The 26928-nt window shown below is 35.9% G+C and overlaps 2 protein-coding genes and 1 pseudogene across 2 annotated transcripts; 2 read left to right on the top strand and 1 right to left on the bottom strand.

Annotated features, from left to right (window-relative positions):
* The first annotated feature begins 4036 nt into the window (after window positions 1–4036).
* LOC140873018 (pyrophosphate--fructose 6-phosphate 1-phosphotransferase subunit beta-like) lies at window positions 4037–22026 on the top strand (annotated as a pseudogene).
* LOC140873067 (uncharacterized) lies at window positions 6975–8581 on the top strand. Its single transcript, XM_073276052.1, has 7 exons — window positions 6975–7104; window positions 7180–7269; window positions 7351–7470; window positions 7699–7878; window positions 7967–8232; window positions 8311–8520; window positions 8576–8581. Exons 1-7 carry the CDS (start codon window positions 6975–6977, stop codon window positions 8579–8581), a joined length of 1002 nt encoding a protein of 333 aa, XP_073132153.1.
* Window positions 22027–22618: 592 nt separating the features above from the next.
* Window positions 22619–25606, bottom strand: LOC140873062 (cytochrome P450 98A2-like). Its single transcript, XM_073276046.1, has 3 exons — window positions 25057–25606; window positions 23798–24195; window positions 22619–23487 (listed from the first exon to the last, which is right to left on the bottom strand). The coding sequence occupies exons 1-3, from the start codon at window positions 25538–25540 to the stop codon at window positions 22840–22842; spliced, it is 1530 nt and encodes a 509-aa protein (XP_073132147.1). The 5' UTR covers window positions 25541–25606; the 3' UTR covers window positions 22619–22839.
* Between the last annotated feature and the right edge of the window lie 1322 nt (window positions 25607–26928).

The following is a 26928-nucleotide window of genomic DNA, read 5'->3' as shown; positions in this document are numbered from 1 at the left end:
GCTGCACGGCTTTCATATTCTCTCTGGTAACCTAGTGCCCTATGCCACAGAATGAAAGAAAATCCATGAGAATTAATCTTAACTAAAAACCTCAAGACCAACAGACTCTCCTTGATGATGAGCAGGGAAAAGACAAAATATTGAATCTGGCAAGTTACATATATTATATAAAAACTTCCCACACCTCAAGCCCCAAATCTTTACAGTGCCGTCTTCAGCTGACGTAAGGACAAGAATTGGCAGAAAAAGTAAAGACAAAGCTGATAAAGCATTAAAGAAAATGCAGGATATATTAGAATATGCAAAATAGGATGCATACTGGCTGAGGACTGTTCGAATTGACATCGAATAATCGTATATGAGGATTCCCGGCCGCTGCTAGGCCGCACTTATTAGTTGCAATCTCGAGCCTGTTTACTTGCTACAGAGAAAATGACTATCAATTTCTGCTATCTTCAGTGCACTTATGCTTTGCAAAATTGTGTTCTAGAAACCTCTGAAGAGGTACAATAACAGAAAGCAAATTCACTTCTGCCAAACCTTTTGTAACAAGCCAAACACTTAACAGCTCAATGTATCACTGTCATAAACTTCAAATGAAATAGAACAAACATTCTGATATAGAGGAGAAGAAATTCTAAGACAGTAAAACGTTAAAGGATTTTTTATATTCAGTCAAGAACATTAAAAACCTAATATAGGTTCATTAAAAACGTGAAAGGATTTTTTGATATATAGGATTTTTTATATTCAGTCATCCAAATATAAAACTTCCAATGAAAGAGAAAATAAACAACAAAAACATACCTGATTAGCCTCGATGGTCAGCTGTGCCAATTGACTTCGTAAAAGTCTCACTTCTTCTTCCAATTTCTTTTTCTGACAGCTCTCCTCATCCAGTACTTGCTGAAAACTTGAAACATCTGTGTTTCCCATCAACTGCAGATATAAATGTGATATGCATAATTCAAATATAGATCCAAGTAAAAAAATTACAATTTCAGTAAATATCCACCTAAATAGTTGCAGATATAAATGTGTTATATGCTTATGGAGTTCTTGAGGCCGTGTTGCTAAGGACCCAAAAGAATGCTCCAGTAGTAACTCATATCCACGCAAACTCCAGTCAGAATAGATAACCATGTATTTTTATGTACTTAAGTATCTATCTTATTTTATTAAGATTCGTCGCAAACAATACAACCAATGAACCTAAATTAATTAGAACGCTCTGCAAAATTCATTTACCTTTCAATGCCAAAATCCTAGTATTTGGATTCAACAGTGCGGAGTCTGCAGTAATAGGCCTTCTCAGTGGCTGATTTGGCAAGCTCATATCAACAAAAAAATTCAAAGCAAAATACACAGATCTACAATAGAACTACACAATACAAATAAAAAGGCACAATTTCCCAATTCCCGCCAAGTCGCGAAAACTATAGGCACACGCATCAACCAATTATCAACAAAAAAATCGAATAAAAATTACAAAATTAGCAGCTAAACGATAAAAAAAAAATTAAATAATTTGAACAATCAGTTTAAAAAAATTACCGTGAGGGCTTCTTTCATTGTAATGGGAGCGTTAGTGGCCGCCATGACGAGCGAGTACTCAGAGCTTCGGATCGGAGCTCCAGATCTGGAAAATGATGGGGGAATCTAGAGCCAAAACCGACGATGTCACGGCAGGTGCCTCCGAGATCTGGAGCAGCAAAGAGAAACCCTCGCACGTTCCGAGTACTCGAGATTCAAGGAGTAGATCGAGCTTGCAGTGCGAGAAACAAAACCCCTAAACTAATTTACAAAGATCGTTGTCAAAAATTAAAAGACAACAGTTTTTGGCAAAAAACTGTTGTCTATTGAGTGTTGTTGATTCATAAATTTCTTGTAGTATATTCACTCGCTTGGAAGCTTACTTACTTTTTGGCAGAGGTTGTGTTGAACTCATAAATTTATTTCCCGGGAAGAAATGCAAGTCTAGTTCTCTTTTGGGCACTTGTTACTCATCTGTGACTGAAGTTTTCAGTATGATTTTTCATGTTGTGTATGAGGTCAATTAGCTTAAAGATTATCATGTTTTAACTAAAACATACATTGTAGCTTCATGAAATGAATCTTGTTCGGTTTCTACTATTCCATGTTCAAAATCCACATATTAAAAACAATACGTCAAAAAAGGAAAAAAAAAAACCAAAAACAAAAATACGAACAACACTACTACCAATCAACCATGTACATATGGCCCTGCAATGGCCAGAAATGTGAAAATGATGTAGCAAACTACGGTAGCCATGAGTCCCAACCTCATAAACCTTCGAGCAGTCTCGCCCGCAAAGAAAAATGGCATGGTGTTACGAATCTCAGAAACGTCATCGGGATATGTTCCTCGAATCTGCTGTTCGAGTGTAGTAAAGCTATTCCAAGCATCCTCGAAATCCACCAGCAACTGATGATACTGGACAGCTAACACTACTATGAAACATATATTCGGTAGCGCCATAAGTAGACTGAGAGTAGTAATAAACCACGTACAGTTTTGTTTTATAAAATACCCGGTCATCACTGTACAGTGAAAATTTCCCAGCCCCAGCAGAAATTTAAGAATAGTTTCTAATCTCCCTCGCAAATCTACTAGTTCTGTCCGAGTGGTGTTGTAAACCGTTAGATTAGGAAGTGGGGGAGTACCTAGAGCTGCGGTTCGTGGGGCGGTTCGTGGGGAGAAGGGCAGTGTAGTGCCGCCCCCCCGGCCTGGAGACGCAGCTGCTGGTGTGGGAGTTATGCCAGGCGATTGGGTTGGGCCGCCGCCGCCGCCTGCTGGAGATGCAACTACTGGGGTAGTAAGGCCGGACGGTGAACCACCGGCGCCGCCGCCTAGAGCAGCTGTTGGTGGGGGAGTGACGCCGGAAGGTGGAGTACCGCGACCGTCGCTGCGAGATGCAACTGCTGCTGCTGGTGGGGTAATGCCGGGCGGTGGGACTGGAAAACGGGAGTAACGGCTGGACCAGGGCAAGCAGTTCACTGTTGCTGGGGATGCGGTGGTGCTGGACGGGACTAAGGGTGGTGGTGGGCCATTGCCGCCTGTTGGTTGGGGGGCGGTGATCGGGACTGTGGGTGGTGGTAGGCGACTGCCGACGGTTGGTGGGAGAGGAGGTGATCGACGAGAGTGATGGTTAAACCTGGGGAAGCGCATTGTTAAAAACTAATTTGTGATTTTTTTAACAGAACTAATTTGTATAAAGTTAACCAAATCAATTTTATATTTTTTTAGCTTCTTTTTTTAAATCCATTTTTAGTTTTTAAATTTAAATTGTCATTTATTTTTATTAATAATTAATATAAATAAATGACAAATGAAAATGAAAATTTGGCTAAATTGTTAAAAAAAATTATATATATTGTTATAAGTGGTTAGATTTGGAGGTTATTGATATTTATGTTAATAGATTATATTAGTGTACTATGTTGAGAAATCAAGTATTAGTTTTGATGTTATACAAAATATTTGAAGGCAAAAACTAGACTGACCTGAGTTACTCAACTCGACGGAGTAATTGAACCGGATAAAGCATAATTGAACCAAATTTTTTTTGTGATTTTTCAATACAATAATTTTTTGACAAACGCAAAATATATTATAATCATTTTGTGATTCTTCAAAATATTGAATTTGTGAGTGCCATGTTGATTCTTAAGTATTGTGTGTCCAAATAATATTTCAAGGGGGACAAGTATATTTTTGGTTCTCTAATTTGTATATTTTTTATTTTTGGTCCTGTTAAATATATATTTGTAATTTTAATCATGTAACTTGCATTCTTTTTTTTATTTTTTGTCCTATTAACATTAAATTCGCATTTTTAGTCTTCTACCTTTCATTTTTTTTTACTTTAATATATATATATATATATATATATATATATATATATATTTGAAATAATAATAATAATAAGATTTGAACGCTTCCCTAACAACCTTGCATTGCATCGCAATCCAAAACTCACATTTTGCTTAATCATACTTTTCCATCTAACCAACATCCATTCCCGATCCATCTCCAATTCAATGGCTTCTTCAGGAGCAACGCTGCCGGGGAGATCAGCTTCCGATTACAGCCAAGTGCAGGCCAGCCGCCTCGAAGTCTCCCTCCCACTGTCGGAGGTTCTCAGGAAGCCCTTCAATGTTGTCGATGGTCCTCCAAGTTCAGCTGCCGGGAATCCAGGTTTTTCTTTTTGTTGAAATCGTGCGTGTGAACTGTGAATTGTAACTCCAAATGCTATCTGATTTTACCAAATTACAGTTTCGTGTATTTATTTTATTTGTGAATTGGTCCTATGTATTGTTTAATTGGAAAAATTAGAGAAATGGACCTCCCCAAAAATATATTTAAGGGAATAGATCTTGTATAAAAAATGACTTATTTGTCCTTTACTTAAACATATTAAACTCTAATACAAAATCTCTTAATAACCATTTCTCTCTTAAAAACGTGGGTTCAATTTCAATTCTCCCCAATCCCCAATTTCCATATTCTATCCGGTCTTCACATCTGGGTTCGGCTCCCCTGCTCTTCGCCCCCCTCTTCCATCTCCATCTCCCGTTGCCACACCACACCAAGCTTTTCTCTTCCTCCCCGCTTCCCCAGCCCCGATTCCGTTCCCTCTTCTCACCCACTCCGCTTTCCTCTTCTTCCGCGCTTCCCCAGCCTCGATTCCCTTCCATCTTTTCCCTTCCTTCTTCCTCTCCACTGCCACACCCCCCCACCTCTTCTATTTGGATCACTTGCTACACTATACTCATATTTGAATATGAATTTTTGACACGCAGTCGGTATATATATGCAGAGGATGTGTTACTTGAAAATGTGGAGTTGATTCTTGAAGCTCTTGACTAAAGATTGCTGCTTGTTCGATTGCCGCTGCCGATAAAGGAATAGGTTGCTGCTTATTCTTAAACAAGGTAGATATTTAGCTCAATTAACCGATAGATTAATTTAGGGATCTTTGTTTTATTCATAATTCAATAAAAATCATATAGTATTGTACATATTTTTTGATGCATTTGGGTATGTAGTTGTTTTGTTCGTAAGTTGTTCTTGGTTCTTCAGCATGTTTGTATGATACACATGTTGCATTTATTGCATTACTGAATAGTACGTATTTTTAGTTGAAAACAAATGAATCTGATTATTTATTCTGCAAAGAAGAGAAATATGTTGCTGGCTTTGCTGGAGGAGAATACTTGTTAAAGAAGAAGCAACATATCATTTGTGGCACAAGCACAAAGAGCTGGTTTCAAATTGTTAAGCAAATATCCTTTGGTTTTGTTCTGTTTTGTGTATGAAGTTGTAGATAGAAGAAAGAATATCAGATATGACTACACAAAAAACTTGGGTATGTTAATTTTTGTTATTAAAAATGTTTTTTTCCATATTGCTCTATAAATTTTATGAATTTCAACATAATTGAGTCTTTAATTACTTGACATTAATTGTTGACTTGATTGATTTTGTTTTCTTCAGGTTAATCTTCAATCTCAACTATCAGAGGAGAAATATTTTAGTTGCAAGTTTAGTGTACATTTCAAATATCAAAAAGTAAGTGAAATTATATTAGATTGCTTAAACGAGGAGGACATGAACTTCATGGTTGAAAAAACACAATTTGGCAATCTGATCAAGTATGCTGCAAATTATAATTTATCTAGTCATATTTTGTGGTTTATGGTGATGAGACAAACATATGTAACTGATGACGATGAAATGTGGTTTGTTGTGAATGATAGACCAATAAGATTTTCTGGAATGGAGTTTGCATTGATTACAGGGTTGGATTGTTCTGATAATTTTCTCGAAGAAGTACCAAAGATATCTGATTTTTGTGATAGATATTTTCAAGGCATAGATAAAGTTTCTGTGAATGAAGTTGAGATGAAGTTGAAAGAGTTGAAAAGTGTGGATGAGTTGTTGAGTATAGAGAGAGTTAAGATGGCTTGTTTGTACTTCGTATGTGGTGTATTGTGGCCTATTGCGCCAGTTAAGAATCCTCTAGTTGATGAAAAAATTTTCAGCTTGATTGATGATTTTGATGCTTTTAATAAGCATCCTTGGGGTACAATAGCTTTCAAAGGAGCTGTTTGTGATTTGAAGTGTGATTTGAAGAAAAAAGAAGTTAGTTTGAGGGAAAAAGTAGTAAACGGTAAGCGTTTGAACAGTGGAACCCATGATATGGTTGGATTCATTTATCCCCTACAGGTAAGTAAATATTTTTGTACTTTTCCATATCTTTTGAACATGATTGATTATATGTGTTTTTATATTTTTTGAATTGAATTTGAATTTAGATTCTTGCATACGAATGCGTTTCTGGAATTGGAGAGCGTTTTGCGAAACAAAAAGAAGGAGACAATACATCTCTTCCACGCATGTGCCAATGGATTTCAAATAAATGGCCAAAAAAAGGATCTCCTAGATATATTGACATTTTAAATGCATCAAAGAGTGGTGAAAAGGTTAGTGTATTTAGAATATGATTGATTTCTATTAAAACAACTTCTATTTATTTATTAACTAATTTAAAATATGTTAAATTTACAGATTATTAGAAGTATTTTGTTACCAACAGATCAAGAATCTACCAGTCCTTACATTAGAAATATTTTCATTGAAGATTCCACAGATTCTGATTTGTCATTTATCAATTCGTTATTGTTGGAGGGAAAATTCGTTTATTGCATTAGGAATCCCGCTCTTTGTGAATCTAAAGAGACTCTCCAATCCAAAGAAAAAGACAAAAAAAGTAAGTTTTGTCCCAAAATTAAGTCAAACAAGGTCTTATAAAATTTATCCAGCCAAGAAAGCACCAGAAAAACAATCTCATGAAGCTGAACGAGATGATGCCCTTGGTGAATCAAATATTATAAGACAAGTTACAGCTTTGCAAGAGCACATAGATAAAAATTTTGTGGAGTTGAAAAATATGATTTCTAATTTGGATAGCAAGCTTGAACGTGTAATACAAGTTGTGGACATTTCAAGTTCATCCAAAAGGCGTTCGAATGAACCAACCACTGTATCTGCACGATCTAAAAGAAAGAAGACCCACGAATGTAAGTTTTGTGTATTTTAAAATATTGGAGATAATAACGTATTTGTTTTTATTAATATGATTAATTGAATTGTAGATAAGCCGGTGACGCCTTTTTTCAATCAAGGAGTGGTTCTTGGGCAAGAGGCAACCGTTGAACCGTTAACATCTCCTTTGACATCTCTAGGTATATTTCTTTTACGTTCAAATTGTAGTTTGTTTTATAAAAAAATTATTAATTATAATTATTTAATTTTTTAAATCATAGATTACATAGTCAAAGAAACAACTTTTGTCGATCGAGACTTGAATGGAGGAGTTAGTCGTGAGCAACTGTTGGTCAATGATGAAGTGACCAATGAACTAGATGTTTTGTTTGATCCACTTCGTATGTTTTATTTTAAAATTTCAATTTAAATTTTTTTGTAGTTTTATTTAACCTGATTAATTCATTTCATCATAGACGAGCCACCTTCCAACGAGCGACAGAGACTTGGAAAACATATTATTTTTTACACGCGTTCCAAGAAAAAAAATGGTAATGTGTGCCAATATTAATGAAATTATATATTTGAAAAATTCGTTTTTTTGTGTTTGATACATTACTTTCTTTTAGTTGTAGTTGAGTCTCAAAAGAATCTTATCTCTGGTTGTGGTGTGAATGAACAATATGTTGCTATTACGGAGATTTCATTCAAACATGATGATGCAAATGTCATCACAGTTGAAGATGATGCAGCTATGAATGATCAAGCATTACCAAAGGAGATCACACCATCCATTGCAGTTAAAAAGTGTATGCATTATATTTTGTTATAATTTGTTTGAAATATAAGTTTGAAAGGTATGCATCACTATCTAAAACCCTTGCTTTCCATATGTAGATGCTCGAAGGAGTAAAAAGTCTCAATTTTGTCGCTCTCCATATGTACAACTGCCTGAGACACCTGCTTTGACTGCACTTGGATATACCGGTCCTTACAACGGTTCATTTGAACCAGTGCAGTGTGTTTCCATCAAGAAAGTATTGTCCACTGTCACCAAAGAAGTAAATAGATTACATGATGGATTTAAAGCATGTACATATGGATCATATGGCAAGTCATGGTTTACGGACCTTCTTAATCCGAGGCACTGGCTTGATGAAAGCGTGAGTAGGATATTTTTTTATAGTCGTGTTCTAATAATATTAATTTTTATATATATAATATGATTCCATAACATGCAGCACGTATACGAGTGCATGTATGGATTATCTGTCTTGCAAAAGACATACCCACATTTGGTGAAACAGGATGTTGCCATCATGAGTCCGTATTTCTCTCAAGATATATGTTTTGCATATCGGAATGCTCGTGATGATTTCAGCAATAGCTATTGGAAGAAGTTATTTGGCTACGTTGATGGATATTGTCGTCGATGGACTTCAGTACCATGGGCAAATGCATCTTCAGTATTGATTCCTTTGAATTTGCCTATACATTGGGTAGCAGTTGTAGTGAATGTGAAGGATGGAATCATCACTATATTTGATTGCAACCACGGCTGCTACACCGATGCTAAAATGATTGCTTATATTGATCCAGTAGAATATGTGGTTCAACATCTTCTACATTATTCCAAAGTCAAGATTCCTGATATGTGGACAGTTGCACGCCCCAAAGATTTCCCGCAAAATATGAGTAGGTAAGTATGTTCTTGAATTTTCTGGAATTTTTATTACAAACCATAATTTATCATTTCATTTGATCTCAACATATTTTGTGGGAGTCTAAAATAATTCATTATTACAGTTCTGATTGCGGTGCATGGATGCTGAAGACTTTTGAGGTGGAGTTGTCTCAGCAGTCTCCATACGGATTGAATGATAATATTGTGAATTCATATAGAAAATATTTAGGAACATCTGTATGGTATGGTGAATGGATTTTATAGATTTGCAGTGATGTTATATATTGGGAATAATTTTGTCGATTTATCTGTGTAGTTGAAAGATGTTAATGATGTGATGGTTTGTGGACTAATGTTGATGTGATGGTATTCAGAATGATTTATTTTGTGGAAATTGACTGATTGAATACACTATAAATATAAGCATAAGTCATTTCCTTCTGAACGACCCTTATCATTCAACCAATTGATTTAACGCATTCAACCAACTGTTATATTTGAATTAACCGACTAATTTTAAATCTAACCAAATGCTACATTTGCATTTACCGACTGATTAAACACATTGAACCAACTGATATACTTTTATCTATCGACTTATTTAACACAATGTACCATTTTAATTTTTTATTCCGCCAGTAATATAAGCATTGAACCGACTGATTTAAAACAATCAACCAACTGATTTTTAACATTCAACCAACTGATTAAAAACATTCAACCGACTTCTTATATTTGAATTAAACAACTATATTTGAAATTTTAAAAAAAAGTTTATCTGTTTTCTTAATATTTTCTCTTATTTCGTTTAATTTTATTTTTAATTTTTTTTTGTGTGGTTTTCAATATTTTGCAGGTGCATACTATGTTTTAATGCACTGCGCGCGCGAAAGAGATTTTTTTAATTTCTCTATTCTATTCCACTGCGCGCACGCTAGGACCCACCCTCGCGCGCGCGCAATCATGCGCTCCAGAGAGATTGAAAGGAACCCGCGCGCGCGAGGAACCATCCTCGCACGCGCGCAAGGTTATGCTCCAGAGAAAACTAAGGGAACCCGCGCGCGCGCGAGCGCGAGATTCTTCCTCGCACGCGCGCAAAACAAACATTCAGAAGCCCATATAAAATATTGCGCGCGCGCGAGGCTCCTACTCGCGTGCGCGCGAGTAATCGCTCATTTCTCTGTTATCTTACACTGCGCCCTCGCGCGCACAAGGTTATGCTCCATAGAAAACGCGCGCGGGTTCCCATCCTCGCACGCGCGCTGAACAAAGATTCAGAAAAAATTATAAAGTCTCGCGCGCGCGCGATAAACGCTTACAGAGAATAAGCGAAATTAGCTTTTTCTCTCCCATTCTTTTCCAATCTTCTTTTCCTCTCCTTCTTCACCATGAACCCTAAATCCCCAAATCTTTTCCCCCCATTTCTCCATTAATTCTTGACATTTTTGCTCTTCAATTGCAGATTTGTGGAGTATATCATTGACCTTCAAATTTGGGTCCGTCAATTTCTGAAGAAATCATCGATTTTTGAACTCCTCACCGTATCGCCACCGCTCACCACCGTACATCACTGCCGAACGCCGCATCTATTCTGGCCGACCACCATAATGCCAGCCAAGCGCTTCCGTTCGTCCGGCCCTATCGTCGCTAGCTCCTCGTCGCCCGCAGATTTTTCCAACAAATTCGTCTCTCGGGAAGCCCAAGACAGGTATGAACATGCTCGACTCCATCGTAATCCTATTGCCGAGCATGGCTTATCGTTAGACTGTAATGAATCGGTTGCTTTGGGGATTATTAAGAGGAAATGGACCGTGTTTTGCCGCGTGCCCGAACCCGCTATTATTCCGGTGGTTCGGGAATTTTATGCTAATGCCCTTTCTCGAGAGGATTCAAAAGCTTTTGTCCGAGGCAAACTTGTCTCGTTTGATGCCGATACATTGAATACATTTTATGATACTCCTGTTGTGGATGATAGTGAGTTTAGGAGTTTTAAGGCTAATCCGGACTATTCTTTGATGTTGAGCGATTTATGTTATGCGGGATCCGTTGGCACGATCAACTCCAATTCACTCATTTTCCGGAGAGATTTCTGAAGCTTGAGCCGGCGTTGTGGTATGCTTTTATTGCCCGACGACTTCTACCCGTGCTCCACACTGTTGACGTGCAAGCCGATAGGGCTATTCTTGTTTATGCTCTCACGAGGAGGTGGCCGGTTGATGTGGGCAATCTTGTCCACGATTCCATTCTGTTTTCAATGCGGACTCCGACGGTGGGCCTCTACTTCCCTCAAACCATCACAGCCTTGTGTCGCCAGGCGGGCGTTCAGATTAGTCCCGATGAGGAGTGGCTCCCGCCTTTCAAGACCGTCGATGAGAAGCTTGCTGCTTCAAAGCAAGCTAAGCGCAATCTGGAGTTCTTTAGCGGTCAACAGCATGTCGGGAGCTCTTCTAGCAGTAGACCACCGCATCAGCCCTCTCCTCTTCGCCGCACTGCTCAGGAAATGGCCGTCGAGAGCTCCGCTTTCGACCACTATGCCATGGATTACTTTCAGGCGACTTCCACTCATCTCCATAATGTGGAAGACATGATGAGGAGCATGGCGACACAGTTGGGGCTTGACACTTCGGGCTTTCGAGCGGCTCCGCATTATCCACCTCCATTTCCATTCCAGTCTACAGTCCCACCACAGTATGCTCCGGTTGCACCGCAGGATCCTTCCATTCCCGACGACGATGATGTTTAGTCACCGCAGGATCCTTCCATTCCATTCCAATCTTCAGATTTTCTTCTACTTTTGTTTTTTTATTTTATTATTGTAAACTTGGATTATTGAATTATGTTTATTAGTGAGTAGTAGTTTGGCTTCAATCAAGGCCACATAATTATGCATCAACCGCCCGATATGTATAATAACCGACTGATTTAACACATCCAACCTACCGATATATTTGTATTAACCGACTGATTTCACACGTCCAACCAACGGACATATTTGTGTTAACCGACTGCATAAACTAATGAACTATTAGATATATCTCATTGAATCAACTGAAGTGATTAATACTAATTGACATGTAGGATTTAGCCAATTGAAGTGTGATTGTACTATTATCATATGTAAATCGTGTAACATACTACTATATTATATAGTTATGATATCAAGACATTGAACCAACTGAAATATGATTAACACATTGAACCAACTAAAATACTTTAAATCTAATTCTTTAATTTAGACTGATTAGTACTAAAGGTTTGTGATGGTGAATGTAATTATGCATCAACCGCCCGATATGTATAATAACCGACTGATTTAACACATCCAACCTACCGATATATTTGTATTAACCGACTGATTTCACACGTCCAACCAACGGACATATTTGTGTTAACCGACTGAATAAACTAATGAACTATTAGATATATCTCATTGAATCAACTGAAGTGATTAATACTAATTGACATGTAGGATTCAGCCAATTGAAGTGTGATTGTACATCATATTATCATATGTAAATCGTGTAACATACTACTATATTATATAGTTATGATATCAAGACATTGAACCAACTGAAATATGAAATATTTGTATTAACCGACTGATTTAACACATCCAACCAACTGATATATTTGTATTAACCGACTGAATAAACAAATGAACTATTTGATATATTTCAGGAACTGACTGATTTCACACATTCAACCAACTGATATATTTTCATTAACCGAGTGATTGTAAGAAACATTAGATCATTTACCAATACAAAGTTTGATAACATGTTTACAAAATACAACCTAATCGAAAAAAACTAATCAACATCCAAATACAACATTTTAAACAAGAAACTAAGAAAATTGTTTACATATCAGTCTGTCTACGTGGGCATTTTTTTCGATAATGGTCTGATTCATGACACACATCACATTTTTTACTCCTCTTCCGACCAAACTCTCCAATAGAGGGTATTCTTTCTTTTTGTGCTCTGCCACGTTTCCTCTTGACGTCCGGGGAAAGTACATCGTATCGAAGATTATCTGGAATGCTCCATTCACTCGCAATAGGCACCGGATATATAGTACCGGCATAAGCGAGAGCCCACATTTGAGAAGAGTAGTAGGGTGAGCAAAATTCATACAAATCTAATTTTGCGCCGTAAATTGCTGCAATTGCATGAGCACATGGAAGTTTATCAACTTGAAACACTCGACAACTACAGGATTTGTCACATAAGTTAACAACTTCATTCTTCCCATCACCAAATACTTGATACTCAAATGCATTCAGCTGAGATGCTTTTAAACGTTGGGACAATGTAAAATTAGCTCTCAAGATAGCCTCTGTCGAAGGAGTAAGTGTCGTCATAGCTGAACCTGTTAATTACACACACTTAACCAACTTAAATATTTTATTTTTCGACTGAAATATAAACATAAACCTACTGAATAAACATACTTAACAAACTGTAATAAATTTAATTAATCGACTTAACCTGCTGCATTTTGATGCTTGTTGAACCACTTTGAAGTTAATTTGTGAATTGCATCCAACAACGCTACAACAGGTAACTCTCTTTCTTTTTTAAGTATTGCATTTATTGACTCCACTCCATTTGTCGTCATTATATTGTATCTAGCACCGGGAGAATGAGCTCTAGACCATTTGTCAGGAGATGAATGCATTTCAAGATATGATGCAATGTTAGGATACCTTTCTCTCAAACATCTGTACAACTCTTCAAATTCGGATAGTTTGTATGCATATGCTGTTCTCATAAACAAATCAATCCCATCTTTTCCGCCAGACATTCTCTTAAGATTTTGTGAAATATGTCACGAGCAATGTACATGTGATGCATGCTCATATACAGTACGGACAGCATTAATAATAGATATATGTCTGTCAGAAATGATTACCAATTCAGGATCATCATGAATAAACTCCATCAATTTCTGCAAAAACCAAACCCACGAATCATCATTCTCAGAATCAACAATGGCCCATGCTATAGGATACTGATGAAAGTCACCATCTTGTGCAGTAGCAACAAGTAAACAACCTCTATATTTGCACTTCAAAAATGTTCCATCAACAGATATAACTTTTCTCATTCGACGAAATCCATCAATGCATGCCCCATATGCTAGAAACATATATTTAAATTTACCCGTCGAATCTGTCACCAAATCAGTTATTGAGTCTTTGTTCACTTGCTTCACCATATGAAAATACGATGACAAAATTCTATAACTCTCTTCAGGACTTCCAAGTAACTTATCCAAAGCAACTTGTCTTCCCCTCCATGCTTTGAAATAACTAATTTCAACACCTTTATTTTGCATCATCGTCATAATGGCTTTTGGTTCAGGCAAGTTGAGTTGTCCTTTAAAATTTTCAACCAAAATATTTGCTACAAAGTCTGAAGTTGCTTGCCGATGCATTTTCCTCCGATGTGAAAGGTCACAAGTATGGACGTTGCGATAAACACGTATCGAGAATCGTGATGATTTCTTTATTTGTGATGCACGTATTTTCCAACTGCAGCTCGGTGTCACACATCTAACATCATAAACTTTTTTGTTGGATTTTCGAACATCTATTTCAAAGGAGGCATTTAAACAAGTCTTGAACAACTCGATTTGAAATTCATCCTTGCTCTCAAACTCCTGACCGACAAAAAAGTTAGACAAATCATTAAATGAATAAGTCGCATTCCCTTCAACATCTCGTTGTGTATTCTGTGTTGTACACAATATACGCTCATCAACATGATACTCTTCATGATAAGAAGATTCAACTCGTGTATTTCTTGGAGTACACAATGTAAGGTCATCAACACGATTCTCTTCACTCATAACAACCTCAACTATTTCGGTCACCGCATTATCAATCTCTCTTGTGTCATCCATCAAAACTTCATGTTCATTCATTCCATCGTCTAACTCATTTTCAAAAAATACCCCGTCAAAATATTCATCATATGTTCTCTTATCACCACCATATATTTCAATATCATAATTGGCAGCCCTCTCATCATTAAGATCTTTACAAACTTCAACATCTCTAGCATTATCATTTGTTTCATCAATGGTTCTGAGGCCATTTGTTTCTATCAATTCAACATGAAGCAAAGGTCTAACCTTTGAAACGCCAAAAGACAAATATGTTGCCAATGCACGGGAGCTTTTTATATATATTGGTCTCGGATTGCATGCCTCAAATTTTGGCAAGTAACTTAGCTTCAACACCCTATCATGCCTATCCAATTGAACTGTCTCAAAAATTGCATCTTCAACATTTTCAATACTCACATTACTCTCATCAATAGATATAGCATGCCATCCCGAATTACTTCCATCACACCATGAATATTTATGTTCACCGTCAGCCTTCCACTCGCCATCAAATTAATTAAGATTTGAATCATATCTCGGTTCACAAGATCTATAACAAAAAAAAAAAAGAATAATAAGTAACCTATGAAAATTAATCAACTCATCGTAACCTGCTGTAATATAAATTTTAAACTACTGAAAGATAACCAACCGATTTAATGCTTGCAACCGACTGAAATATATAACTCAACCAACTGAAAATTATGTTTTAAACTAATGAAAATATAACCAACCGATTTAATTCGAAAATGTAACAAACCGATCGAATGCTATTAACAGACTGCACTATATGGTTTAACATACTGAAACGTTAACAACTGATTTAATTCTATCAACTGACTGAAATATATAACGTAACCGACTAAAATAAATGATTCAACAAACAATGACATATCAAATAACATGACAAATGGATAACCCACAAACATTAAAACATAAATGAGCAAACAACATACCTTATATATATATCTCTAGTGATAAAATTATTTTTGTGTCAATGAGAATGCCATTTAACTTTGGTTTTTCATCAAGATTTCTTTGGATGGAATAAATGAAGAGGTCACACAACAAATTAAATGAAGATTGAGAGAAGTTGGAAAGAAGAAGGAAGCAGAAATGGAACCGATGAACTCAAGAAGGAAGCAGAAATGGAACGAGAGAAGGGAATCCGTTTTTTTTTGTGGGGTTTTGTTCTTTCTCAACTAATTTTGTTGGGCCCCCAAACCCTTATTAACAATAACCCTTATTAACAATTAATTAGTATTTATCTTAAATATTAAATTAAAACAGGTCCATTGACCAAAATAAAAATATGACAAGCCTACAAACTTAAATGAATTTTGTTGTGGGGCCATTTTTGCAAATGACCCTTGTTTAATTTTAGTTTCAATATGTATCACTTTTCTTTTGCAATTTTAATCGTTGCGTGTGCAACTTCACATCAAGATTATAACGGAAAAAAGACTAAATTGTCAAAAATTAAAGTATGCAGAACTAAGAATGAAATTTGACTATTAGCAAAATCATAAAGAAAGAAACTTGTAATATCGAAATCATAATTTTACTATTTTTAGGGTTGAGATGCCTTCTAATGATACCTCAAGTGCAGGGTATGAGGAAAAGTGAAATAGTAGTAGTTCAATTTTGCTTATAAAATAATGGTGGTTTTTTATTTGTCTTTCAATGATTTGCCAACTAATCTTCAATTTTATGTGATAAAGTTCTAGAAATTGATGTTAAATGTTTTTTTTTTTTTTTTTTTGCTTGGGAAATATTGATGCATCGACTTTCACTGTTTTTATAGACGAAATTGCGAAGCTTTTCCCTAATCTCTTTGGGCAGCCGTCAGCAGTGCTTGTTCCCGGAAATTCATCTAACACTCCTTCCGACCTAAGTTTAAAGATTGGTGTTGTCCTCTCTGGAGGACAAGCTCCTGGTGGGCATAATGTGATATCTGGTCTCTTTGGTAAGCTTTTTAACATAGGAACTTCAAAAGTATTGATAACTTAGATCATAAAATAGGTTACTTCAAGTTTTTGTGAAGGTTTTTTTCTTAGATTATTTGCAGGATAGAACAAAAGGTAGCAAATTGTACGGTTTTAAGGGTGGTCCAGCAGGGATTATGCAGTGTAAATACGTCGAACTGACCACAGACTTTGTTTACCCTTACCGAAACCAAGTAAGAATCTTTACCATTGATTTTACTTATGTATAATAAAAAAAGTGAGTTCCCGGTGGATAACTTGGTCCAGGCTGAAACAATCAATGAACCATGCATGGTTAAAAGGTTGAATTATGAAGAGTGGTGCCCTTTGTCGTAAAACGTGGAAAATAAGCTCCCAATGTCAATGCTGCACACATCTTAACATCAAACAATCTCAATAAGTTTGGAAGATATACTATTAGCTAAGTGTAAGGAAAAATGTTATCGCTTGAAATGTCTTGAGCGATGCAAATTTTACTATTAGATTCAAGAACTACATCTCATGAAAACTTAACAGCACAAAATTGGACCAATGCCCTATTTTCATCCGCGGTAAGACGGTATCTCAACAGCAAACTTCTTTTGGTTTCTATCTTCTTACTAAACAAAATTATGTCACCTGTGCATGAACTCCTTTTCATGTGATTTTTCTTGATTTATTTTCCAATATCTTTATATTGCATGTCTCGACATTTACTCCCATAATGGTCTATTTCCATTGGTACTATCTTCTATTATCTATTGAATCAAATTTTGAACGATGAATCTTTACACCATGCAAAACTTATTTGACTGTTGTGTATGAAACAGGCTTTATATGTTCTGGTATACATTTGGACTTTATAATGCTATTTTTATTTGACTGTTGTGCTAAAACAACTAATGTTCATGGTTAATGAGATAATTTTGAGTAAATCATTGTCTCAAGAAAAATATGCACGTGAATCTGCATGCCTTGTGAGGTTGGACAATGCTTTTACATGTAATGATTAGACTTACAGTTAAATTTCTTCCTTTCATATTTACTTTAGTTTTCTTTGTTGGAGCGTGTCTAGATCAGGCAAATTTAAGCATTTTAACAATGTATCGTTCTCTCTTGCAGGGTGGCTTTGACATGATTTGCAGCGGGAGAGACAAAATAGAAACCCCTGAACAAGTAGATAATTAGCATCCCATTTTATTTAAATAAGTTTTGTATATTTCATAAACTATCAAGGGTATTTTAGATCAGCAACAATGCGTGTTGGAGCTAGCATTCCATAAAATCACCGATGGTTCTAGTAAGGCGCATGGAAACATATGTACAGTAGCCTCATTGAGTTCATGGAACCCAAAAAAAACTCATATTGCCGACAATCAAGTTACATCTAGTCGTGTCTGCATAAATATACTATATGTAACAGAATTGCTTTATAAATCTTATCATCGTGGAGTCCTAATGAGCCTGTGTAAACGTGTGTCCCTAAAGTCATTGGTTTAAAGATTCTAAATATTGCTATTGTTAGGTGGAATTTTTTTTAATGACTGTTGGTGACTAAATAAAGAGTACAGTAAATTATCATAACCGTGGACCTTTTTAATTATCACACTTTGTCATTTGCACCTTATCCCTACATTTTGTTTTTCAGTTCAGCCAGGCAGAAGACACAGCAAAGAAGCTTGATTTAGATGGACTGGTAGTAATAGGAGGAGATGACTCAAACACTAATGCCTGTCTTCTTGCTGAAAATTTTAGGTCGAAATTATTCTCCTGGATAGTTATTTTGATTTATGCCTATGCAGCTCTGTTCAAGTCTAGTTGTTGAATTAACATTTCAGGGGGAGAAAATTGAAAACTCGGGTTATTGGATGTCCTAAGACAATAGATGGTGACCTCAAATGTAAAGAAGTTCCCACAAGCTTTGGATTTGACACAGCATGCAAGGTAAACATTATATTGCTAGAATTTCCATACTTCTGACTCTTTTTACTACCCATTGAGGTGTTCTATCTATCATCTCAGTGAGCATAGGAGTAGCTTTACATGCATACAAGTCCTTGTTCGGAAAGCATAAGCCATTGAGATGTAACTGCCATTTTGTCTTTTGATGTGAGACTCATTGCTTGAGCCTCTAAATGAAACTGAATGCATTTGCACATCTTTCCAACATAAAATGCTCAACATCCCTACAGGATGTGATTTAGGTGTTCGACATCCTTGAGACGGACAACCACTAAGCATTCTGATACATTTATAAAAAACTCCTACAGATACGAGAATTGTAATTTAATCTTCTCTTAATTTGAACAATCGAGTCTAGAATTAACTTGTATCATTCATTTGCAACATGCCAGCTTGATGGCTATTCTAGTAATTTAAATGATGAGTGCTTCTCCACATGCTGACATTACGATCCCCTGGCCTCTGTAGTTCAAAATGCAAAATTGATTTCAGATTCACTGATCTTCATTTTGAGCCTGGATGTGACAAGTTATTTTGGATTTTAGAAAAGTTTTAACATTTTGAATATGCTCGAATTGTTTCCTTAAATCAGTGTTCTCTTTCGCCATCTTACATGAGTATTTGAAAAATGCTAGTAAGCACAAAAATGTATTTGAAAAAAAAAAATTTCAAAAATGTATTTAGGATAATTTTGTAATCACAAATGCAATTTGTAACCCAATTTGTAATTTCATTTGTACATGTAGCATGATCCATTTAATTTATTGAATGGATTACCAAATATATCAAGAATGCTAGTAAGCTCAAAAATGTATTTGAAAAAAAAAACTTTCAAAAATGTATTTAGGATAATTTTGTAATCACAAATGCAATTTGTAACCCAATTTGTAATTTCATTTGTACATGTAGCATGATCCATTTAATTTATTGAATGGATTACCAAATATATCAAGATCTTCTGTCTCTTAGCTTTGCGTTATTAGCTGCTACATCTTGAAGTGCTTGAATTTATTTAATATTCTTTTATTCACTAAACTCACGTTTAGAGAAAATGATGCAATGCTAGTTAGACATGAAATTCTCTCATCCAGATACCCTTCTTTTTTATTTTATTTTATTTTTATTTTTATTTTCAACTTCATGCTTGGAATTGTTTTTCTGGTATTAGATATATGCAGAAATGATTGGAAATGTTATGCTAGATGCTCGTTCAACTGGAAAATATTATCATTGTAAGTTCTTTGATTGTGTTTAGTTCAACTTTTTTGGTGTTTATCTAAGTGATGTTATGTTATTTTGTGATTTGTGCCACAATTACAATCTTACTTGAGAAATGTCATCTATAGTTGTGAGGCTTATGGACCGCGCTGCTTCTCACATAACATTGGAGTGCGCTTTGCAGACTCATCCCAATATAACTATAATTGGTGAAGAGGTATTCTTTGGTTAAATTTTTAGATATTTGATTGGCAACTGGCATTGTCCGAGTCATACAAACAGACTGAACGCGAGTGGACAGGTGGTTTGGGAATTAAGCAAAGGATTCTTGTGAAATTCATTAACTGCCGGTTTGTTGTTCTTGCTTCTTGCGGGTTGCAGCAAAGAAACAGACTCTGAAGAATGTTACAGATTATATTAGCGATGTGATCTGTAAACGTGCTGAACTTGGCTACAATTATGGGGTCATACTCATACCAGAAGGCTTGATTGATTTTATCCCAGAGGTTTGACTCCTATTATAAGCATATATATTGTCATTTTTAATAACTTCCTCAACTTGCTGTACCATCTAAAAATTACTGTCATTGAAGAAAATATATGATTTGCCAACATTACATTTTCTTATGTAGTGGGATGTGGAAGAAGAAACTCACTAGTCAATCTCACGGCCTCTTTGAACTTCTACCACCAGCAATTCAGGAGCAACTGCTGCTGGAAAGAGATCCACATGGAAATGTGTAGGTATTCATTGCTTTAACTATTGTCCCTTCATTTTACTCTAGTTCTTGATTTATTTCCAATCCTTAACTAATAGATCTTGAGAGAATAACATGATAGTACTTCAGCCTATTTGTTATTTATCATTTTACTACTTTACGGTTTCGTTTTAGGTTGCTAAAATAGAAACAGAGAAAATGGTTATCCAGATGGTTGGAACTGAATTAGAATCAAGAAAGAACCAGGGTTTATATAAAAAAGAGTTTAATGGGCAATCTCATTTTTTCGGGTATGTAATTACTTTGTGCAATTGTTGCTTATAAATTTTCAAAGTTTCATAGAATTAACCATCATACAAGCACTTTATTGTTTCATCTGCCTCCAGGGATGTTATCAGAAAATAATAACGAATAGTGGCTATTTTACTTCTTGGTTTCATTTTCGTTTTACTTCTCCAGTTATGAAGGTCGATGTGGTTTACCTTCTAGCTTCGACTCCAACTACTGCTATGCATTGGGTTATGCTGCTGGAGTACTATTGCATTCTGGCAAGACTGGTTTGATTTCCTCGGTTAGTTCTTCCTTCTTCCATTTATTTCTCTTTTTCATCACGCTCGAATGGTATCTCTATTTCAACACCAATAATCAGATAATTCATAAAGCCTTACGTCGTCACTTTGCATATGATTCAGGTGGGGAACTTGAGTGCTCCAGTTGAGAAATGGAGTGTAGGTGGAACAGCTTTGACGGCTTTGATGGACGTGGAAAGGAGACACGGTATCATAGCCTCCCATGAACACTTGTATCTTGTAACAACTCTTCTTTTCATTTCTGTTTTATGATGAGGATTGATCTTCCTCCAGGAAAGTTTAAACCTGTGATTAAGAAGGCAATGGTCGAACTCAAAGGTAAATAAATGTTATCGGGTGTTGTACATTTTTAACTGCTGTTATGTATCTTCCTGAGGCTCGTATCAAAGTGGAGTGATTTAACACACTGTCTGTGTTGCACCAGGAGCTCCTTTCAAAAAATTTGAATCCGAGCGTGACGAATGGGCCATGAAGAATCACTATATCAATCCAGGTATTCCAATCACAAATCGTAATCCAATTCATTTTTTAACACCTTCTTTGTTAGTGCATTTAGTGAAGAAACCCCTTCTGAAAGCCACTCTAATATTCTCCAGGAATGGTTAAAATCTTGGATAATGTGGAAATTTTTTATATAAACTGATGCATTTGAACCTTGTATCTGTAACAGGTCCCCTTCAGTTTTCTGGTCCAACGGCAAATAATATCAATCACACTCTGATGTTGGAGCTCGGTAAGGCTTAGAACTCTCAGATATAGGATTCCCTATTATTCCTCACAGGAATATAAATAACACGTTTGTTGAATTTTAGTGTCTCGTCATTTTCTGAGAATCTGAGACCAACCATTTTTTGTTTCTTTTGGGCAAATGTATTTTCATGACTCCATAAAGTCTACTCTGAATTTGCGCACTAATTCACTGCAAATTGATTCGATCAAATTGGTTTCAGTTATGGATTTTTACTTTTCAGTGGCCCTTCGAGTTCTTTTAGCATTTAATGTGCAAGTAAATTTCACGGCGGTTGCCAACACATTAATTGATACGTAATTTGCGATACTTATGGTAGTAAATAATGCATTGTACGTGCTCATCTAGATTGCGTGAACATTGATTTATCCGTAATTTGCGATACTTATGGTAGTAAATAATGCATGTAACATGCTCACGGCTCACCTAGAAAAATAAGCAATTTTTGGGAACATAAAAAGAGTTAAAAATAAATTTAAAAAAATTTACGACAAAAAATTTGGGAAAAAAATTTTCTGTGACAAAATGGTGTAACATAGACACGTATGATGATTTATTTGTTTAAAAAACTATCATATCAATAAAAACTTAACAAGTGAAATTAACTGTCAATATAACACAAAATATTACAGCAATTGTCACAGATGAATTTTTTCCAAAAATTTGGCGTACCTCAGTAGTGCATGCCAAAGGCGAGTAAAAGAAACCGGGGTTCTTTTAGGCTTGAGAATAAAAGTGCTCGATTAATATAATCTAACTAGAGCTGCATAAATGAAATTAAATGGAGAAAATTAAAAATATTGCAAGTCTCAAGTATTGATCGAATACATATATATATCTCATCACCAAATAACGGTCAATGACTTTCTGATGTATACAGAAGCAGAAGCAAGTCTTGAAGAATGACACCCAAAAAATTTAACACTATTATGGTAAAACGATGTCCTGCTGCTATAGAAAATGATGATATCAAATCCAAACGCTTGCCAAGACTCAAACATTCCCAACTGCGACACGCTTGCACAAATCGGGGGACAATCTTGGAGTCGGAACAGCTTTGAAAGGCGTTTTCATGTAGATAACCAATCCCGGTTGCTCGTTCATGTCTATATCTTCAGGCTCCATTCCTTCAGGCACAGTCCAAGTGAAATGGTGCAGCATGTGCCCCAACATGGACGTCACGAAGTTGATGGCGAGCTGCGCTCCGGGGCAGATACGTCTCCCTGACCCGAATGGGAGTAGCCGATAATCAGTGCCCTTCATGTCAATATCCTCCTCAAGGAACCTCTCGGGCCTGAATTCGAGGGGGTCCTTCCAGACCTCAGGATCCCGAGCGAGGGACCAGAGGTTGACGTTCACGGTGGCTCCTTTGGGGATGTCGTAACCACCAATCTTGACATTGGAATTTGCCCTGTGAGGGAGTAACAAAGGTGTTGGAGGGTGCACTCGGAAGCACTCCTTCACCACGCATTGCAAGTAGGGGAGATTCGGGATGTCAGCTTCGGTCATGATACGATCGGGTCCGATCACACGATCGAGTTCTTCTTGAATTTTTTGTTGAACTCTTGGGTTCCTCACCAACTCCGCCATCCCCCATTCCACAGTGATGGTCACAGTGTCCATTCCTGCCGACACCATATCCTGCACACCACATTTGCATTGTTGATGAGTAAATATCCTAGTCTTGATTACACAAGGATGCCATGGCATATATCTTACAAAGACCTTAGCAAAAGTGCTACTAAAATCTTTAAAACCATTAATGTAGCGTTTGCAACCTCTAAAAATAAGTGATCGTGTAGTTTTTAGAAAATTTGTTAAGATAATCTCGGCAATCAATTATTTTTAGAGGTTGCAAACAGTGCCTAAATAGCTCAGACGCTACGTTTGGATCGCAGTGCCAGATAAACAGCTACACAGGGTAATTGTTGATTTCTAAACTTCAACTTACCCAAAGGAGAGAAATAACAGTGTCGTCGCTGAGTTCATACTCCTTTTGGAGAGTTAGCAATGCATCCACGAAATGGCTCTTGGTGCTCCCGGACTTCAGGCGTGCACGCGTGTGTTCCTCCATTATCTTAATGGTGAAGTTATTCGCTAAAGTGTCATGCTCGTCCAGTGCCGCGTTTTCGGACTTGAACAAGAACCTAAACCATGGGAGGAAGTCTGAAAATGATTTCTTGGAACCCAACTTTATTGCATTGTCCAAAATGTATTTCAATTCTTGCCCCTGTTTGTCAACCACGCCATTTGAGTCCATGAACCTCTTTCCGAAACTCAACCTTGTAATGTGCAGGAATGCCGCCATTCCCATGTACTCCCGCAGCTCCAAAGCCTTTCCCTTATTTTCTGCAACAATACAATTGAAGATTAACTAAATTCGCAGCCATTTGCGAGATATATAACGATTCATTCACAAGAAGAGGCTTACAATATTCTGATTAACGTGTGGATCACAATAGTAATAGATCCAGTGGGATCATTTAACTAGTTGCATCTAATAATGAAAGGTTTGCCCACTGAAAAATGTTAAATTTCCAATTTCTACATCTTACACTAATTCTCCGAGAATTCAAAACTACACCACCTTTCATGAACCTCTAAAGCCTTCAATCATACCAAATCTACATAAAACTAAAAAGAAGACGGAAAAAAATTCAAGAGTGATGATTAAACCATCAAATTTCACAGGGATTCCTATAGTTTTCACCTCACTCTAAGTACATTATCCACTGGGTAATGTTCTTCACAATAATATGCCTTTAACTCCCACCTACCAAAACATTCTATTTATAGCTCAAATTCCTTCAAGCAACAACCAGACACAATTTCACACAAAAGAACAGACCCTCCACTACCAAAAAATAGAGCATCATTGAATAATGTCTACAAAACAAGCTAAACAGAGAAAAGTCATATGCTTTCCCCTTCATGTGTGGATCAGATGATAAAACAAGTATTAGTATTTCTAATCTTGAAAATTGAGAGGCATGAAGCTCAGACAAAATGCATCAAAAAGGGGGGCAAAAAAAAAAAAGGAGGACCACATAGCTAGCTAAATCTTTCATGATTAGAGCAAATCCAGAAACCCCAGACTGTAAGCAGAAACCATAAAAAAAAATATTTCAAAAAAAAAATCAAGCCCATTAATACTTGAGAAAATAGAAGGATGTATAAAGAAAGGGTCAACCACAAAAATCAAATCTTTACCAGGCTTAATGCTGTTTTTGTAAACGGACTCAATCATGAAGGTAACCTCATCTTCTCTGATGGGTCTCAAAGCCTCAACCCTCTTATTCGAGAAAAGCTCGAGAGTACACAATTTCCTGACCTTCACATAGTGAGGACCATAATCAGCCCAAATCAAATCCATGCCATCCTTGCTGAACCTTGAAATCATTCTAGTCCTGTTCCTGTAAGCCAACTGCTGATCATTGTCTTTCAAGACTTGTTTAGCTAACTCCGCCGAGTTAACCACAACATTTAGATGGGATCCGAGGTACACAGAGAATATCGGGCCGTAGACTTGAGCCCACTCGGTGAAGCACCGCACGAAGACCGGTTTGATGTCGTAGAGGTTCCCGACGATGGGCCGCGGACGCGGGCCGGGCGGGAGCTTGAAACGGAGGCGTTGGTAGAGCTTATAGGCTATGAAAATTGAGAGAACGGCGACGAATATCAGTGGGAGAGCCATGGATTGACTTGGGATTCTAAGGTTCAGACTCGAGCTTTGAAGACAGTACTGGTTGAATTATATATTGGAAGTCGAAGCCACCTACTTCTTAGTTCATGGGTAGCTGAAGGCTAATTAATGCTTTATTTCTTTGATTACTAATTTTAATTGTAATTTATTAGTTATTTTTAACTCTTTGAAAGAGTAATAATTTATCCATTAATTTTCTTTCTTTTTTTGGGTCAAAAGTAATTATTTTTTCTGTCCTAATTATATAGACAACTTTTTTTTTTTTTTCAAATATATAAACGCATATCATAATTATTAGTAATATTTTTTTATACTTATTTACTAATATATACATATTAACTACAGCTTAAAACTTATTCAATCATTTTTTTAATATATTAAAGATCAGTTGGTTATATATAAAAGTCATTGGTTTAAAAAAAACTCTTAAATAACTCCAGTTTTTTAAAGTGTTTTTATTATAAATAAAAAAAATAGAAGCGTTTTTAGCTTTTGAATAAATATTGAAAAAGTTATTTTTAAAATAAAAAAGAAACAGAAGCAAAAAACCAAAATTTATTACTTTTAAAAAAGCACTTATTTGTACTTAAATAAGTATTTTTAAAAAAAACTATTGTTGTAAGCAAACGCCTAAATTTTTTAGAAAAACATTATTTTAAAAAATAAGTGTTTTTATTTGGTTAGCTTCCGTAACCAAACGCACTCTAAATATGTATAAAATGAAAAAGTTTATACAAAATTTGTTTTCGCAATAATTTTTTGTAAAAATAAATAAATCTATATAATTGGGACGGAGAAAATATTAAAAAAGCTGATTCTAGCATGGGATCGATAATAACATTAATAACTTTGAACTTTGAAGATTATATATTTGGGTTCTAATTACCTCGAACCTATTATTTTAAATAGATATAATTCTCATCGTTATATTTGAACTATTTTCGTGTAGTATATGGATTACTTGAAGCGAAATATTACTCTATAGGGCCATACTTATTAAACCTCACGTATGAGTATAATATGACGCATCTTTATATTCAATTTTAAGGTGTTTTTATAAGGTACGATGAATTTTCATGTGACCATATATATTTATTTATTTTATAATGACAACATATTATATATTTATATATAGAAAAATAAATGACAACATATATTTTAGAATATTGGATCTAGCCTAATAATATCCATACCCTGTTGGTTCGAGCATGGCAGGCAGCCCTTTAAATGCCAAAAATGTTGGTAAAATGGTATAAAGATTGTTGGGGGACCGGAAAATTGTTTTCATTCGTTTTTTTTTTATTATTAATTAACTCGTTGCATCGTTTTAATATCAACCTAAAATTTATCCATATTTAGTTGAATATTTTGGGAAAATT

This window comes from Henckelia pumila, unplaced genomic scaffold, assembly GCF_033568475.1.
Source record: "Henckelia pumila isolate YLH828 unplaced genomic scaffold, ASM3356847v2 CTG_525:::fragment_3, whole genome shotgun sequence".
Classification (NCBI taxonomy): Eukaryota; Viridiplantae; Streptophyta; class Magnoliopsida; order Lamiales; family Gesneriaceae; genus Henckelia; species Henckelia pumila.
Note: the sequence above shows the minus strand (reverse complement) of the source record. Positions and strands in the feature narration are given on the sequence as shown.

What these genes read in the sequence shown, in the direction of transcription:
- LOC140873062 (XM_073276046.1), bottom strand. Translation starts at nt 25,540, where the DNA reads ATGGCTCTCCCACTGATATTCGTCGCCGTTCTCTCAATTTTCATAGCC. An exon ending in CAAAAACAGCATTAAGCCTG is followed by an intron (nt 24,196 to 25,056) that starts GTAAAGATTTGA and finishes GTATTGTTGCAG; the next exon opens with AAAATAAGGGAAAGGCTTTG. An exon ending in CTGTTATTTCTCTCCTTTGG is followed by an intron (nt 23,488 to 23,797) that starts GTAAGTTGAAGT and finishes TGTGGTGTGCAG; the next exon opens with GATATGGTGTCGGCAGGAAT.
- LOC140873067 (XM_073276052.1), top strand. Translation starts at nt 6,975, where the DNA reads ATGATTTCTAATTTGGATAGCAAGCTTGAACGTGTAATACAAGTTGTG. An exon ending in ATCCATTGCAGTTAAAAAGT is followed by an intron (nt 7,879 to 7,966) that starts GTATGCATTATA and finishes TTCCATATGTAG; the next exon opens with ATGCTCGAAGGAGTAAAAAG. An exon ending in GGCACTGGCTTGATGAAAGC is followed by an intron (nt 8,233 to 8,310) that starts GTGAGTAGGATA and finishes CATAACATGCAG; the next exon opens with CACGTATACGAGTGCATGTA.